The sequence below is a fragment of the Mesitornis unicolor genome, unplaced genomic scaffold (genome assembly GCF_000695765.1).
Source record: "Mesitornis unicolor isolate BGI_N332 unplaced genomic scaffold, ASM69576v1 scaffold43225, whole genome shotgun sequence".
Taxonomy (NCBI): domain Eukaryota; kingdom Metazoa; phylum Chordata; class Aves; order Mesitornithiformes; family Mesitornithidae; genus Mesitornis; species Mesitornis unicolor.
The window spans coordinates 8,533-25,009 of NW_010185596.1; the positions used below are offsets into that span (position 1 = coordinate 8,533).

A 16,477-nucleotide genomic window follows, 5' to 3' on the forward strand; every position below is an offset into this window, starting at 1 on the left:
TTTAATCCAGTATGCATCATTAAAAGCTATCCTGTCCACACAATGCTAGGACGTTTTCTTTCTTTTAAAAGGCCAAATCTAACGAGTGAAACAGAAGAGACAAGTTACTTTGGCTGCAAAGAATTAAAAAAATCTGGCTCAACATTCTGCTTGTACATTATGGTGTGTAATTTAAATACGTCCTTTAAAAGAAGACATTGCAGTCAGCTACCTCTTCCGTAGTTATGTAGGAACAACGATACCCTTGGCTAGCAAAATGAGAAGAGCAAGATCTGCGTTTCCATCCGCTTGTTCCAACGCCTCAAGAGCTTCCTGGGCGGTAAAACCAGCGCCGAGGATGCGATCTACATCAGCGGCAGGGAAAGCGGGTGGTGGGGAAGCAGTGGAGGTGAGTCCAGTGCAGCCAGCTGGTGGGCTCAGCAGTGGTTCCTCACACCCACCCACTGGCCGCGGACCTTCGGGAGCACAACTGCTGCTCCCGGGTGCTCCTGTGGACAGGCTCTGAGTAGCTTGAGATGCACCTTCATCCACAGCAGGTTTAGAGGAAACAGATGCGTTTTGCTCTAAAGTCAGGCTGGGTGGACTCTGACAACCTTCTGCTGAAACTTCCGCCTGCTCACAGCTCTGTTGCTGGTCAGATGTTGCTGCAGAATCCACCATGACCGAATCACTCTTGCCTGAAAACTTCTGAACCTCCAAAGCAGCTTCTCCGAGAGCAGACCGCACATGGCTGACAGACCCAGTGCTGCCGTCTTCTGTGCCAGAATCACAAAGCTGTTTCCCCTCTGCTCTTCCACCTTCAGACCTCACCTCACAGAAGGAACAACTCTGTTCCTGGCTGACTGGATGTGAGCCTTTCTGCTCATTGTCAGAAAGCCCCTTCTGTTGTGCTGCTGGCTCTTTGCGAACCATTTCCAGCCGAGAGACTTCTTCAGATGCAAGGATTTTACATCCTTCTTTCCAACTGATAATTAAGAGTCTGTGAAGCTCTTTCAAGGCTGATGCTAGAGAAGGACAGGGCTCTTCTGAAGGTTTTCCTGGGTCTGTGTCCAGCTGATGGATGCTGGAAGGGCAAGAGCTGTCTTCAGCTGCCAAATCAGAGAACTCATGATACTTCACAGGGATTTCACTAGTGCTTTTGGACTGCGGGACGTCACTGCTGGAAAACGGATCCCTCAAGGAGGATGCAGACTTCAGTGACTCCACCTCCATCGAAAAGGCGTCTGCGTTCAGGTCAGATACACTTCTGTTCTCAGCCTCCTGCTTCTGCTCGCTTGCTGAGCTGTGTGCTTCAGCTACAGACGGCTCCACTACATCTATTTCCATGAAGGCTTCTGCATGCACATAGCTACAGGAGGCTGACGTTTGGATACCCCCTTTCACACAGGAAAGACCTGCTTTCTTCAGTCCATCTCCTCTCATTTCCAGAGGAGGATTTTCTGGCTGGCTGGCTTCTTCCGTAACAGGTTTCTCAACCCCACCAACATGGCAAGGAGGTTCTGGGTCACTTGTCTCAGTTTGCTTCTCCAGATGTTCCTTCTCTGGTTCTTTGCATGTCTGATGGTCATGGGGAAGCTCATGCTTTTGCTCCCGTTCTGAAGACGGACGTAGATCTTTATTTTGCCCATGCTTAGCAGCAGTGTCAGCCAAACTGTTTTCTTTAGTCACTTCCAAAGGCTGTTCCTGACCATGATCTTGTTCTTTAGCATTACATTCCTTCAGACTGTCAGCAAAAAATGTTTCTTCTGGTGTCTTCTGTGAAAGGCAAGCTGGATTGCAACAGGTTACATCCTCTGTCTGAGGAGAAGGGTCGTTATTTGCCGAGGAAGCGTTATTGGAAAGACGCTGTAATAAGAGAGGATGCTCCTCTTCAGGGGTTATGTGGCATTCAGTTGAAGACTCAAAAGACTTGACGGCTCTAGGATCAATGGGCTCCGCGAGGCTAGATTCGGATGAGCAAACTGAAGCAGGGGCAGAGACAGAACGATCAAGTAATTGATTTGTGGAATTACAGATCTTGGAATTTAGTCCTGAAGACTGGACTGGATTTTGAAACCCATCAGAAGCTGGTAATGAGGGCATTTCCAGTGAGGTAGTTTCTTTGTCACTATTCTCTAACAGAAGACAGAAAGAAAGGAGGAGTTAGGACACAAGAGAATCACGGTTTTCACTATCGTAGTGAAAACTTATAAACTGAGGGCTATAAATACCTGGTCTGTGGCCCACTCCAGCTGCAGTAAACACACACTACATGCATCAAGGCTTCTGACGTTCTGTTTGGATTAGGAAACAAACACACCAAACTTGTGTTAGCATTCAGAGCACACCACATGCATGGTTACAGTCCTGTGGCCTTGCAGCTCCTCTCCCTACTGTCCATCAAGATAGCAAGGAGCAAGCAGCAGGGGCTGCCTTTGAGAAGGAGCTCTGCCTGGGAAATTCCTTAGGTCAGGTAAAAAGTAACTGCTGGAGGACAATTTGAAGGCTGTTCTGTACTATCTACACTGCAGAGCAGTCTGTGTGTGGTACTGTGCACTTGATAAAATATATGCAGCACAAGGCACGTGTCTAGCACTGAAACAGTTTGTTCTCCACACAGCTGAAGATATTCTCGAGCCACGTTTTGGGGAAATGAGAATTATGAGGGCATCACAATCCTTGGACCGTGCTCTCAGCAGCTATTGCCTTGCGATGGCAAGCAGCATTGCAGGGAGAAGGCAAACAAGTATCAGCTGCAAAAGGGAAGCGTAAAGATCCTAGGGTGAAAGGCAGGATGCCCCAGAGGAACTGCTGCCCAAGGCTGAGCAGAGCAGAGCAAAGGAAGGGACAGCCAGAAGTCAAACCCAGCTCACCCATTCCTCTTCCACACAGGGAGCGGATGAATTGCAGATCTCTATCAGTAGCACCAAACACTGGGTCTCATTATCAGGACAGATTAAATAAGTAAATTTATCTTGCTAATAGTCTAATCTTGCTAATGCATCAGCTCTCATGGTCTTGTTAAGTCTCTAACATGACCTTTGCTGTACAAGTGCCTGTTCTTCCATTAAAACCCTACTCCAGTGTCGGATAACCCAATTCTGTGCCGCATGATTTGTTGCACTAGTTCCCTTTCTCTTTCCAGAGGCCTCCAAACTCAGTGGTCTTCAACACATATCACTGTGTTACCTTAAGTCTTTCTCTTTTTGCAGATACCCAGGCGTACGGGGGCACAGCTAACCATGCTCACACGTAGAGCCAGGATTTCCTTTAAGCTCTACACCACGGAAGAAATCTGCCTTTTTCAGCTCAGCTACTTGTTTCCTTTATTCTCCGTTAAATAAAAATGGTGTACTTCACACTGCAATACCACCTCTGATCGACACCCTTTGGTATAAAATACAGCAGTGGTTGCACAGACCAATCCCTTCGGTTGGCTGCACATCTGGTCTTAATGCAGCTGCAACAACTTGGCGATGCTGGAGTGTTACAAAGCCAGAAGTATCCTGCAGATTTTCAGACTGCTCATCTTTCCTAAGGGTGAACAAGAAGCTCATGACACAGGACATGAATGAAAACCAAAGGGATCCTTTTCTATTTCTACGCTGCAGGATTGCGTTGGTGCTCTCTGCTCCCAAGCCAGTCCTTCAGAGAGGAAGCAGAACTGTTTTGACTCAGTGGATCTGCAGTAAGGGCCTGCTCAGGCAAACACATGAGGGATCTGAGGTCATTTAGACAGCACAGGCAGCTGGTGTTCTGCCAAGCACTCCTCAGCATCACCTCCCTCCTGGGGATCCTACAGGACCTGCATCCCAGCCCCATCAGGGATATTGATCATCAAGAACAAGCTCTTCTCCACACAGTGCACCATCAGTGACAAATTCCTCTCTATACCAGGAAAAGCCTGAATTGCACATGGAGTGGCAGTGCCTTCCTCATACTGAGGCTGTCTGGATGAAAAGCTGTATATGGGGTAAGCCACCTGAACACACTTCCTCCTAAAGCAACTATAATTTTGCTGTCAGTTTTGTAAATCCTCCCTAATCACTGAGTTTCCCAGTGGTGGTGAGGAAAACACTGCACATTGGCAGGAAAGAGCTCGCTCTCAGACAGAAATGCAGCAGATGTGGAGGATCTGGATCACAGTAAAACATACCAGGACCCCACCACCACCTCAGCTGCCTCTCTATAGGTGCTGAAACACCAGCAAGTCAGCTGACAGAAATCATGAGTGAGCTTTGGGGGAATTAAATAAAGCTCAAGAATAATCCAGGTGTGTTCAAAATGAGAACTTTAATAGCCTAGAGACATATGCAGCAATTTCTCTGGTACCATCTACCAGAAGGCACCAAAAATGTAAGCTGTTATGGAAGAACGTTAGGTCTTGTGGGGGTGGCTGAGCTTTCTTGGTCCTGCAATTATTTTCTCTCCCTCTCCTATTTTCTCTTCTTTCCCTTGGTTTTCCATCTAGCAGCAGCTCATGGTTTTGGAAGAGAGGAAGAGGGTATACATTAACCTCCTGACATCTTAGGATCCAGCCAACAAACGCCTGTGGGCCAGACGTCTAAGACTTACACAGTCAATCTAGACAAGACCTACCTTCTTTTGTGCATCGGCGCCCTACAAGCATTAAGTGAGTTCGCAAAATGGATTTCCCATTCTCATAAATCTTTTACATTCCTCTAGGCCCAAGCGTCAGTGGAGAGGGGGTAGACTGCTGATCAGTCTGAGCAAAGCCACGTGGCCTTCAGAACTGTGTTGGTACATAAGCAGCTTTCACTCTAAGTCATTTTAGGCACTTTTCATTTTAAAGCACTTGACTAAAATGCTTTTATGGTAAAGACTCGCATACTTTGGGCTCAAACGTTTGCTTTTTATTTCACCCTTTCAGCAGAGAACCAAGTCCAACCAACGACGATGTCTGCAAATACTTATCCGAAATAGAGAGAGACTGCAAAAACCAACCCAGGCTTCACCAGGCTCAAAATTTTAAGAGGAAAAGAACTAGTATTTACACATCTGCACATTTTCTCTGCCAGGTTACGTGAGGAGACATGAGCCCAAGCTACCGAGTCTGACCTTCAGCTGCGTCAAAACCTGACGGGGCAAGGTCAAACCTATGTTTGTGTTTCTCTCTACTTGCTGCAACTTCACCTAATAAGCATTCAAATTTGGCTTTAAAAGTCAAACACGTAAACCATTTCTTGCTGATTCATTGAAGCCAGGCTTTACTCTTGAGGTTTTTGTACCTCTGCAAAACTTACATTCCTAGAATGGAAGAAAATTGGTCAAAGGGACCAGTAAGTGCAGTCCCGTGCTCCCCTTAATGTAAACAACTTTGTTATTTGCAAGAAAGTCGCTGCTTAACTCTTTGTACTATCAAGGAGCGACTGGGAAGTGTTAAACAAAAACTTCAGTGCATTACAACTGGTTATATATCTATCGATATGGTTAAATCTGGTCACTGTACTCCACTTGCAAACAGGAGCATGCTAGAGTCTTAAAAACTAGCAATCAAAATGTTGAAGAAATCAACTTCATCAGCTTAAACATGACCTGGCAAAGAGGTTTGCATGTGTGTGGGAAGCAGAATCCTACTGTGTGCTTGTAGAGGGAAAATCAGCAGTAAAAATCAAAAGTTTCTATAAAACACTTGTAAAATAGTATAAAATATTATCTTTAGAAGTTCTGGAAAAGACCTAAGGAATACATTTTGTGAGGCATTCACAGCTTCCCGGTAATAGCAGGGAAAAAAAATGAAGCTTTCCTTTAGTCAAAAGCTATTCACGGCTTCCCGGTAATAGCAGGGAAAAAAAAATGAAGCTTTCCTTTAGTCAAAAGCATTTGCTGAAGTTAAGGGAGGAGTTAAACAGAAAATCTGAGTTTCAGACACTCTGGCTCATAGCTCAGCCTTCAGCTATTTTGGCATCTCCACTTAACAGAATTTTGCAGCTACCAAAATCTTCCGTAGGCCAATCAGTCTGCGTTTGTGCAGCTTATGGATCCCAGAGGCACTGGCAACAAAACTATGGGCAGGGTGAAAATTCTCTTTCAGATCTCACTGAAGCTGATGATCTACATTAGGATGTGAATAGAGCTGCTATTTTTGAAATTTGGAGCAACAGTAATCTTCAGCAAGAGAAGCAATTCACCTTCCAAGGGCACGAGCGCCATTCTAAGGAACAAAAAATGCTGAAACAGTACTATTTCCAAAAATTGTCAGGAACTTTTGTCCACAGATCTGTACTTACTGCTACAGCTCCTCTATTTTTATACACTGCAGCTATTAAGAACAGGATTTGCGGAAGTCTCCACAAAGCTGTCCATGTGCAAGGCTGCTAAAATATCCCATAACTGAGTAGTGACTCTGTCGAGGCACGACAGCTCGACCCAGGGGAATGGGTGCCAGAGACAACCATTTATCTCCACTTCTTTCAAAGGCCAAGAAACCAGAGCGGGTAGGAAGTCGCAAGGAAAGTGCAAATTAAACAGCAAGCACCCCCAAATGCCTTCATGCAGACAGATTTGCTGTACAGAAAGGAAGAGAGAAGTGCAGTTAGAGCCTTTGAGCAAGAATAAAGCTCCTTTTTCCACCATTTACTCGCTGATCCTGCATTAGGCCATATCTCCTAGGAGCTGGGAAGGGGGACTGCTGATGGACATCCTGATACACAGCAAAGAAACTACGCAGATTAATATTACAACTGGGCTCCTCCTGGTACCTGCTTCCTCTACGGATTTCTGTATTGCTTCTGCTAGTTCCTGGTCTGCAATCTCCTCCGGCCGCACGTCTTCCCGCCCGGCCCCGTAAGCCAGCCGGGCACACTCCGGGAGCTCACCCTCCGGGAGGAAAGTGGTCTGCGAGCCAGTCGTGCCAATCACGAGTACATTCTTCTTGAGATCAATCGAACACTGCAAGAGAGCATCGAGACATCAGGGGCCTGCGTAAGAGCCAGTCAATTCCCAGAGAAAAAAGAATCACAGAATCGCAGGAGTTGGAAGGGACCTCGAAAGATCACCCAGTCCAACCCCCCTGCCAGAGCAGGATCACCCAGAGCAGGTCACACAGGAACACGTCCAGGTGGGTTTTGAATGTCTCCAGAGAAGGAGACTCCACAACCTCTCTGGGCAGCCTGGGCCATGCTCTGTAACCCTCACAGTGAAGACGTTTTTCCTCATGTTCACATGGAGCCTCCTATGCTCCAGCTTGCACCCACTGCCCCTTGTCCTGTCATTGGCTGTCACTGAGAAGAGCCTGGCTCCTTCCTCCTGACACTCGCCTTTTACAAATTTATAAACATGAATGAGGTCACCCCTCAGTCTGCTCTTCTCCAAGCTAAAGAGACCCAGCTCCCTCAGCCGCTCCTCATAAGGGAGATGCTCTACTCCTCCCTCAGTCATCTTTGTGGCCCTGCGCTGGACTCTTTCAAGCAACTCCCTGTCCTTCTTGAACTGAGGGGCCCAGAATTGAACACAATATTCTAAATGTTTCTCCAAAAGGAGAAACAAGGTTAAACAATCCATTTCCAATGGGAACAGCTCACAGCAGCTAAGCGTGGGCCAAAGCAAAGGGCCCTGTATTACTTGATTTGTAATAAATCATTCAGGTGGAAAGCTCTGAGTGTCTCTGATCAGAGCAAAAAATCTTCAGGGAGCAGCGAGACACTCTATAGCTGTCCATGATGTATGCAGTGTATGTACTTCTTCCATAACCGGCTGCAAGATAATCCACCATCAACCCTCGCCAGAAAAATCCTAATGAATTCACAGGCAAGGCATTTATGTTGCACTTAACACTTCCCTTGGAAGAGCTGGTAACTGTTTCAAAAGACGTTTTGATACCTGATGCCTCTTAAGCATATCCAGTCCTAGAAGCATGTCCATGGGCTGCTCTTCAAGGATCGAGAAGGAGCACGCCAGGAAATCCCCTTCGATCTGGACCTGAGCTGAAACGCAAGGGAGAGAAGTTACCACCTCACAGCTCTGCAGCACAACAGATCTACTCTCTGCTCTTCCATCTCCTGGAAAAGAGACAAATCTGCTGGGTAAATCTGAAATCGGAGCTCTGACACACTGCTTTGGTCACAGCAAGTCTGCCCCTGTGCAAGCCCTGGGCACTGTCAGGCCTGCCATGGTCTCAAGAAGTTAATTATTTTAAAAGCTGGCCTGCTCTATTGCTGTAAGTACCACTTATCTAACCCTGCAAGCTAGAGGAGCTGCGCACAGCTTGTTACAGTAGAAGTCTGAAAAGCAACAACAGTGAAGAGAATTGATTTTTCAGACAAGGACAATCTTCTCTCACCCAGAAAACCCGCACAAGAGCACAGCCAGCTTTCTCTTCCCAAAGGAATAGGAAACGCTCCACTGCAGCAGAACCCTTCCTGAGCAATGCGCACTGCCCAGCAGTCCCACCCCAAACAGGAAAGATCTTGTTATGTCACATTAGTGCCATTTTTTCCACCCAGAGTGAACACATCCTCTGAGCTGAGGGCTCCCTCGCCTCCAAGTGTAAAGGTAAATTTTAAAAGCATTAAATGAAACAGAAGCAAGAGTACTGTGCCTGAGACAAACGAACATATTGCAGATGCACTTTTATTTTACTCTGCAGGAGTTTCTAACAATTATAGCATTATACCAGATACTTCTCGGCACCAGGACTGCAGGAAATGCAGTCAAACTGCTGCTAAAACTGCCCCAAAACCACCAGTACTCACCTAAATGCACTCTGCCAATTATTTTCTGCGTCCCTACACCTTTAGCGATGCCAGCCCATCGCCGGTCTACCAGTCTCATTATGTTGCACCTTTCAGCACAGGCTTGGCTCATGATGGTCATCTGGGCACCTACCGGCAACAGAATTGGTGTTAAATCCTGACAGCTCATCACAAATTAATATTCTTTCCTGGAAAGGCTGAGGATCCTGCACTCAGCAGCTGGGAAATGGCACTGCATTAGGGCATAACGGCTTCCTGCGAATCCCACTGTGCTGAATTGATCGTGTACACACAGATCAGCACTGACAGCAAAGTACATATTACTGTAGAGCTGGAATAACCCCAAGAACTTTCCCTTTAAGGCTGTGGACGGGAAGCACAGAATTAAAGGCATGCAAAATCCCCCCTGATCTGTAAGACGAGACAAGACGTGTGTGGCAGTGATCTTTCTGGCAGCACAGCCACCAGACCCCCAAAATTCTGACAGGAGCCTTGATCTGGGGCATTCAAGCACGCATGCATGCTGCTTCTATCAATAATTTGCTCTGTTTGCCTTAAACATTGCCCAGACTCCTCACAGGTTTTAATTAGGTGCTTCAAAATCTTGTAATGCAGTGCTTTATTATGGAATTTTTGGGCAAAACTTCTGGAGCGTTTACTGTCTCCCTCAGTGAGGGAAAGGAGTGTGCAGAGAAAGGGATGAAAGTGGGGGCAATTCACCTGAGTCAACAAAGGCTTTCACTGGATGTCCGTTGACTTTGCAGTTAATATACAGCATCACCACCTGCCCAAAGCTCTCGGGGGCCTCTTCCATTGCTATCGTCATATTTTCCTCAATGTTTTGTTGCCTGAATTTAACGGAGAAGAGAGAGAAAAATCAGAGCTTCCATCAGCCAAACATTATAAGCATCCCTCCGGCTTACAAACAGATCTGGTAATCCCACCCGCTGCAGCTCACCTTACAAGCAGCATGTTTAAACCACAGCAAAGACTGCTTTGTTAGCTAAACATAGCCTTCTTAGCAGGGAGATTGCTAGTAATGATCTTTGGATTAATCCAGAGTCGCTTCCCAGCAGCCACGAAGACTGCTCCTTCCAACACCCTGCCTAACTCACACTACAGCTCCTGATGACCTTCTGTGTGCAACAGGAAGCTGCGACCACAGAGGTAACCTGGACAACTTGTGAGCAAAAAACCTGTGTATTTATTAGTCACTCTAAAATGAAGCACTGAGGGCACACGACAAAGGTGTTGCCAGTAGCTACAACACTGGAATCCCACACAGCAGCTGAACATTGAAATCCTCCAACGTTTCCTTGGTATCTTTGCTTTTCCTGGCACAGGAAGGGAGGGAGGTGAGCAAAACCGCAGCGAGAACACCACCGTGAGCGCAAGCCCTCACTGCAAATTCAAGCCTACAGAAGAAACGCTCTTCAAGAAGCCCATCACAGCCCCTACAGTAGTCTTGGAAGTGATGGGTATCCGTAGCGACTGCATTCAAAATAGCTTTACCTACCAAAAAAGGGAAAGGGCTTCCAACTTTGATGCCATTTCATTTTTTTCTCCTCAGCAGGGGAAAAGTTAAAACCCCAAGCTCCTCTCTTACCCATCTTCTGCACTCTGGTAGCCTCCCCACAACAAGATGGGCAGACGTGGCTTCTTGGTGGGCGAGGAAAACAGCTAACGGCACCCGAGACCTGGCTGGGCAGCTGGAGCACCCTACTGCCAGTCTGTCCAACATCACATCAGACTTGTGGAACAGAGCCACACATTCTCCCATCTTCTATAATTTAAGCTTAAATCAGATATGCAGTGGTTAATCTTAAGGTTTTTTTCTTGTCAAATTCATTATTCCGCTTTCTCTGTGCTTGACGCTCTCTCCACATAAGGTACACTTGAAGGACAGAGATGTCTCAAAAAAATACGATGCCTGCAGTAGCTCCCAATCAATCTCGGGCAGAGCACATCTAATTAAGCAGAGTTCGGAGAAACTAAGTGGGGTGTGAAATCTGGGGACTGCTGGATGCCCAAACTGTTCCCTCGCAGCTGCACAGCCTTGGGCATATCACCTTTATCTGTCACCTCATCTATGGAGGAAGGAAAGCGTTCCTATGCCTCTGAGCAATGTTTTGCTATCTACAAATGTATATTTTTCTGCAATGTTAAGCTAAGCATTTATCCGGCACCAACACCTTGTGCAAAACGCAAGAATGACTCTTATCACAAATGAATTTTGGTTATGACCAACTATGAGCCTGTATCAGAAAGACATTTCTTTATCGAGAAAAAAACCAAACCACCAGTTGTGTTCTGACTCAAGGATTTATCACTCAATTTAAGAAATCAAGCCTCAGTCCAATGCAATTACATTTGGAAGACAGCAAGAGGCAGCGAGCACTGACGAGCACAACATATTTCTACAGAGCATTTCTTCTGACAGCAGTGATGTTCAGAGTCTGGAATTAGCCAGAGAGACGAAACAATTAGCACTATGTGAAATCAAATCTTGAAGGCAGCTGGGAGAAATGACACCGTGTTGCTGTGCAGAGAGCTCAGCTTAGAGACTGCCACAGGCCCAGCTCTCCAGTTCCAAACACGCTTGAGGTGCCCAAGTGCCACCTCTCAAGAAGATCTCGGCCAAGCACTTTCCACAAGGGCTCCTGTTACAGAGTGGACCAGCTTAGACAGCGCTGGGACATCACAGGAATGGGCAGCGGTGCCACCACCTCATGATCTGTGCTCAGCTGGATATGTCTAAAGGATGGGGTACACCTACGTGTCCCCTAATCCCAACCTTCCCACCTGCAAACGTGGCATCGCTCTGAGAGCAAATGCATGTCTTAAGGCAGGATCTAACACATAACTTGCATCCTCCAAGGAAAAGGCACCATGGATAGAAGCACCCTGTGGAAAAAACCACCGTGGAGACCTCCAAAGCCTGTGAGTGACTTTGGTTTGCTACCTGATGTCTTCTTCTATCTTGGCCTGTGCCTCCAGATCAAAAGGGTCAGCTGAATAGAGTCGGATCCTCTCCTGCTCCCTCCGGGCTCGGTCCTGCTGCTGCTCCAGCAACACCCTGGTGAATTTCTCTGCAGTGACAGGGAGACACAGAAATGCTTTTTACTGGAAATTACTCTTACAAATCAAGTTTTGGCACAGCAAACTCCTCTTTTTATGCCACTGTGCACTCAGGGGTAGGCTCAGCAGTGCAGCCACAAAAGGCTTCCTCTGAAGGCAGCACGGATGGACCTCAAAGCATCGGTGGCAAACCCAGAAACCTGCTGAGATGAAAAACAACTGCACGAATCTCTTTAACCTTGTGTCTGCTATGCAAACTCAGCACAATCAAACTCAATTTCTTTGCACGTACATTTCTGTATGGAAGAAAAATGGAAAAAAACATGAAGGCAATATTTAAAACAGAGAGCTGCCATTAAAACAGGAGTTCATTCTATTGCAGCAAGAATTGCCTACCCAATACTCCAAAAAAAAAAACCAACCCAACAGCTGCAAAACCAGCATATGACTGAGACCCAAAGCAGAAATCAGGACTAGAGACCTTGCATGATTCGAACAAGAGGCTTGAGTGCACACGTATTTTCAAAAAGCTCCAGAGATAGAAGCGAGCTCTCACAGCTGTCAGCGAGCCCATCCACAAGAACAGCTTGCAAGATCTATCACGTTTTACACTCAGCAGTCCCTGGTAAACGAACAGCCTGTAGATCCAGCAAAGAGCAAGTGCAAAATTGTAAGACACAAAAAGCCCAACAACAAAACTTACTTTGAACCCGAGCAACAGAGGCAAAGACAGAGACATCAGGATCCCTAAAGCTGAATGCCTGTCACGGAAATCAAGAGGTCCTGCAGGACGCCTGCTTCACAATGTCTAGCTGCATGTTTTAAGGACACAGTTTTTAGATCCCCACTTCTCTGGATGGCCTCTGGCTATTTTTTTTTTACTACTTGGATCTGATCACATACGTTCCCAAAAGCACTTGGCAATAAATTAAGCTCTGTAAACACAGAAGGCTGTGGGTTTGCTTTCAGAAATGCAGCTCCCATGAAGAGGCTTTCTGACTCAAAGGCCGTTACATGTTCAGGAAGGCACGGGATATGTTTTCTTGTTTGTTCTTTTTTAAATTAGGCTTTTGTATAGCAGGTGCCTTCTAAAGCGCTCGCGGTGCATCCAGCACAGTCACATGGCACGTATCTATGCGTACATTTGGGCATCAGAGCCTGAGCTGAACTGGATCTGTGCCCAAATACCAATAGTAGTGATCCAGCACAATGAGAGCATAACCAGATCAAACCCCAGTTCCTTCTGACAGCCCACTGTGGCGATTTGGGACTAAAAATGCACACCTGAATCAAAGCTTAATGCATGCAAGACAAAACAGATCAGCAAATGAGCCAGGTTTGGGTCTCCTGAGCTGTGCCAACAGCAGCACTTCTCCTAAAGGTGACGGGAAAAACTCCTGCACTACGGATGCAGCGCTCACAAGAAGCGCAAGGAAGCTGGAGAGTGCAAAGGTAATGATTTGAACTCTGGATATGAGGTAAAGTCAGAATTAAAAAATAAAACATGCCAACAATATCCATGCAAGTTCCTTTCTAGCTTCCTTTGACCGAGAGAAATCACTAGGATGTAACCTTGAAAAAGGAATAAAAGTCTCCTGCCAGAAGCTCCTCCTCTTCATTCATTTCCTCAAACTCAACAGGATTTATTTCCCAAAAAGACATCTCGCAGAGGTCTAGAAGCGCACCTTCTGATGCCCAAAACACCACTCTCTTCCTACTGAAAGAACACTTGAGTTCAAAGCTTTCATCACATGAAGAATGAGGGACCAACATCAGCTACTCACTTGCAGAGGAAGTGGAGAACACGGTACCAAGCTTCAACTGCACCCAAAATACATGAACACTTTCAAGACTAACAAAGACTTAAACATTTAGGACTATTCCTATGGGAAAAACCTCCTAAAGACAGCATTTAGTGTTTCTTCTCCTCTCCCTTCTGATGCTGCCCACTTTGGCACCAGCTAACCATTACAGACAGAGTTAGTTTACAGCATGCTGCTCTCTGCTGAGGTCTCCATGGGCTCTGGGATGCAGCAAACACAACACCATTATGGAATACGTGCATTTGGAGAGTGTTAGCATAAAAATCGGGAGCTGAGTCACTTGTCTTCACAGACACTTGATTTATCCATGCTTCTGATACTTCAAAGTAGGGGATAGAGGATATTAAAAAAGCCAAGCAGGAGAAATGTGCCCAACTTGCCAGAACCAGTCTTGTTAGGAGGCGAGGAACTCTGGCTTGAGTACTCCCAGCCGACACCTTTCATCAGCACCATCAATGAGCTGGCAGTGAGCATCCCGGCTAGTTAAAAACCTGCAGCTGCCTTTTACCAGAACCGAGCTCAAACCGATTTCAAACCACCTCCCACAGATTAAAAACCCCAACTTACCAAGGTCTCCACTGAGCAACGCCTCTGCCAGGGGAGGGTTGCGCTCCTTCAGCAGGGACAGCTCGTGGGGGTTCGCGAGCAGCATGTCCCGCAGCAGCGCTGGATTGTCCAAACCCTGAGGGAACGAAGGCGCATCGGGAGGCGAGGGGCGAAGACGCTGCGCTGGGGGTTGGTGCTGCTGCGTGGATGTCCCAGGAACTGCGATGCTGCTGAAGTCAATCCTCGGCAGCCCTGGAGGGGAAAGAGGTCAGAGTCGGTGCTTCACGTTTACAATTCTGCTTGAAAAATGTGGAGAAGGCCGAGCTGCTACTAATGCGACAGCGTTAGGCTGGATTCTGCGAACAGCAATTCGTGTCGGAAGCACAGCCACGTACTCGGGTTACTGGGTTAGGAATGCTAGCACGTATTTACGTAACTGGTCTAGCCGTCGATCTGGCCCATTTTTTATCCCCTGAAACACACTGAATCGCAGACTGGTTATTTCCAGCTTCACAAATGTGAATACCACGCACAGGGATCACAGGGCTAAACCCAGAGTCTCTAAGGCACTTCTGAATCTCTTGGATTAAAAAAGACAGGGAGAGGGAAAAAAAAAAAGTAACATTTCTGCAGATGTGCACTGCAGATACCAATCCTCCAGCTGAGGCAGGAGGATGAAGACCTCAGCAATGCTCCCACGCCCTCCTCAGCCAGCAGTGCCCTCTTTTCCAGCGATATTTTACGAGGGGGATTTGCTAGGAATCGCTGCAGAAGGCGGGACGGAGGAGCAGGGCCCTGCTCAGACGTTATCAGAGGAGTCTTTCGCACGTGTGCACAATTGCGTAACGGGGTTTGTAAAGATGCGGCTTCTCTGGGTATTTGTCACAGCAGAGATTCAGAGCGTGCGTCGCAATGGCCTTTTAAGGTGTCTGAGCCACACAGACCGCATTTTACTGCACCGTTACACCGAGCAGGAAGGGATGTATGAAAATTCACATGCCTTTACAAAACTGGCTCACTTTCTCTGTATTTCCCCAAAAGAACCGTAAGCCAGTATTCGCTTCCTTACAATTAAAAATAGCATCAAATAACAAGCCCTTTAGCCAATTTTAAAAGCCCCCTGCCTTGTCCCTAGCTACCTTCCTTCCTAAATGTTTTGCCTAGCGAGGTACGAAAGGAGACCGACATGAAATGGAGTTGGTGTTTGGTAAACACGGAGATCTTGGGATGCTCAGAGCAAAAGTCAGCACAAATCCTCGCTCACCTGGGAAACGGATGGCAGGCCGCGGCTCTACAGTCTCCTTCTGCCGTAAGATCACCACGTCCCCGTCTTTCAAGCCATAGGAGGCCAAGGATCTGTTGTTGTCAGTTAGAGGCCGCTCTGCATAGACTATCTGTTCACGGAGAGAGCACAATGACAAACGCCACGTGTGACAGAGCAGACCACATCTTGCTCTTTTACATTTTTATTTCGTTAGGAAAGCGTTCCAGTAAATCCTCTGGACCCATCTCAAGCTGCCCAAGGGAAGGTGTGCAATGCTCACCACAGGCACGGGCAGGCCCTGCCAAAGCACCTCTACCTCCGGCACAGAAAGCCCTCAACAAGCTGGACAACGACACAGAGTCTGTCTTAACGAAACCCAGCAATGGTTTCTCGGAGAAGGGCGTCTCTCTCTTAATTAGAGGCCAAGATTTTTAATGGAAAGCGAGCCTTGCACCAGGGCTGTTTGCCACACATTTCCAAATCCCAATCTCTACGATTACACAAGTCACGGCCGTCTTCTACGGCATCATCTCCCTCCAAGTCAGCGCCTATTGACCAAGGACTGACCATATACACACAGGCAGCGTCGATCAGGATTGATCCATGGATGATCCACCCCAATATCTACAATCTCTGCCTTTTCCCACAGCACAGTTCCCCAGAACAGACAGTTTTACAGGGACCTCAATGATTAGCTCAGTGATTTCCAGTTTATTTCAGTGACATAACCCTACTCAGCACCCAAAGACTCTGCTCCCGACTGCAACCAGTCCACAGCAGGGGATTCACTTCTTTTGACTATGAAACACAAAGTCACATGATCTTCTATTACAATAACCTGACTCAATAAGGGGTCTGCAGATTAAACTTCAAAACATATTGAGATTAAAAAAAAATAATAATCACCATGGGAACATTAGATTTGTAATTCCTACGGATGTCCTAAATTACAGGGAAGCAAGAAAAATAAAACAAAGATGTGTTTTACAGGAACAGAAGTTCCCAGGAATGGTACCTGCTAAACATTAAGGTCTCTGTGCCTTCATTGGAGTGCAATGAGACCGGGCAGATCG

At 46.8% G+C, this 16,477-nt stretch overlaps 2 protein-coding genes across 2 annotated transcripts in view; both read right to left on the reverse strand.

The window, feature by feature from the left end:
• Window positions 1-222: 222 nt before the first annotated feature.
• On the reverse strand, window positions 223-11,701 carry RSC1A1 (regulatory solute carrier protein, family 1, member 1). Its single transcript, XM_010184890.1, has 7 exons — window positions 11,656-11,701; window positions 9,414-9,541; window positions 8,694-8,822; window positions 7,822-7,925; window positions 6,819-6,891; window positions 2,211-2,273; window positions 223-2,114 (listed from the first exon to the last, which is right to left on the reverse strand). Exon 7 carries the CDS (start codon window positions 2,080-2,082, stop codon window positions 223-225), a length of 1,860 nt encoding a protein of 619 aa, XP_010183192.1. The 5' UTR covers window positions 2,083-2,114; window positions 2,211-2,273; window positions 6,819-6,891; window positions 7,822-7,925; window positions 8,694-8,822; window positions 9,414-9,541; window positions 11,656-11,701.
• The window catches only part of DDI2 (DNA-damage inducible 1 homolog 2 (S. cerevisiae)), a 13,471-nt gene continuing 3,484 nt past the window's right edge, over window positions 6,491-16,477 (reverse strand). The window contains exons 2-9 of the mRNA XM_010184891.1: window positions 15,405-15,534; window positions 14,162-14,392; window positions 11,656-11,782; window positions 9,414-9,541; window positions 8,694-8,822; window positions 7,822-7,925; window positions 6,702-6,891; window positions 6,491-6,507 (exon numbers count right to left, since the gene is read on the reverse strand). Coding sequence (XP_010183193.1) covers window positions 6,491-6,507; window positions 6,702-6,891; window positions 7,822-7,925; window positions 8,694-8,822; window positions 9,414-9,541; window positions 11,656-11,782; window positions 14,162-14,392; window positions 15,405-15,534 — 1,056 coding nt within the window. The remainder of the gene's footprint in view (window positions 6,508-6,701; window positions 6,892-7,821; window positions 7,926-8,693; window positions 8,823-9,413; window positions 9,542-11,655; window positions 11,783-14,161; window positions 14,393-15,404; window positions 15,535-16,477) is intronic.

Bases quoted from the DNA above. Each gene is read 5' to 3' on its own strand.
- RSC1A1 (XM_010184890.1), bottom strand. From the start codon at position 2,082: ATGCCCTCATTACCAGCTTCTGATGGGTTTCAAAATCCAGTCCAGTCT.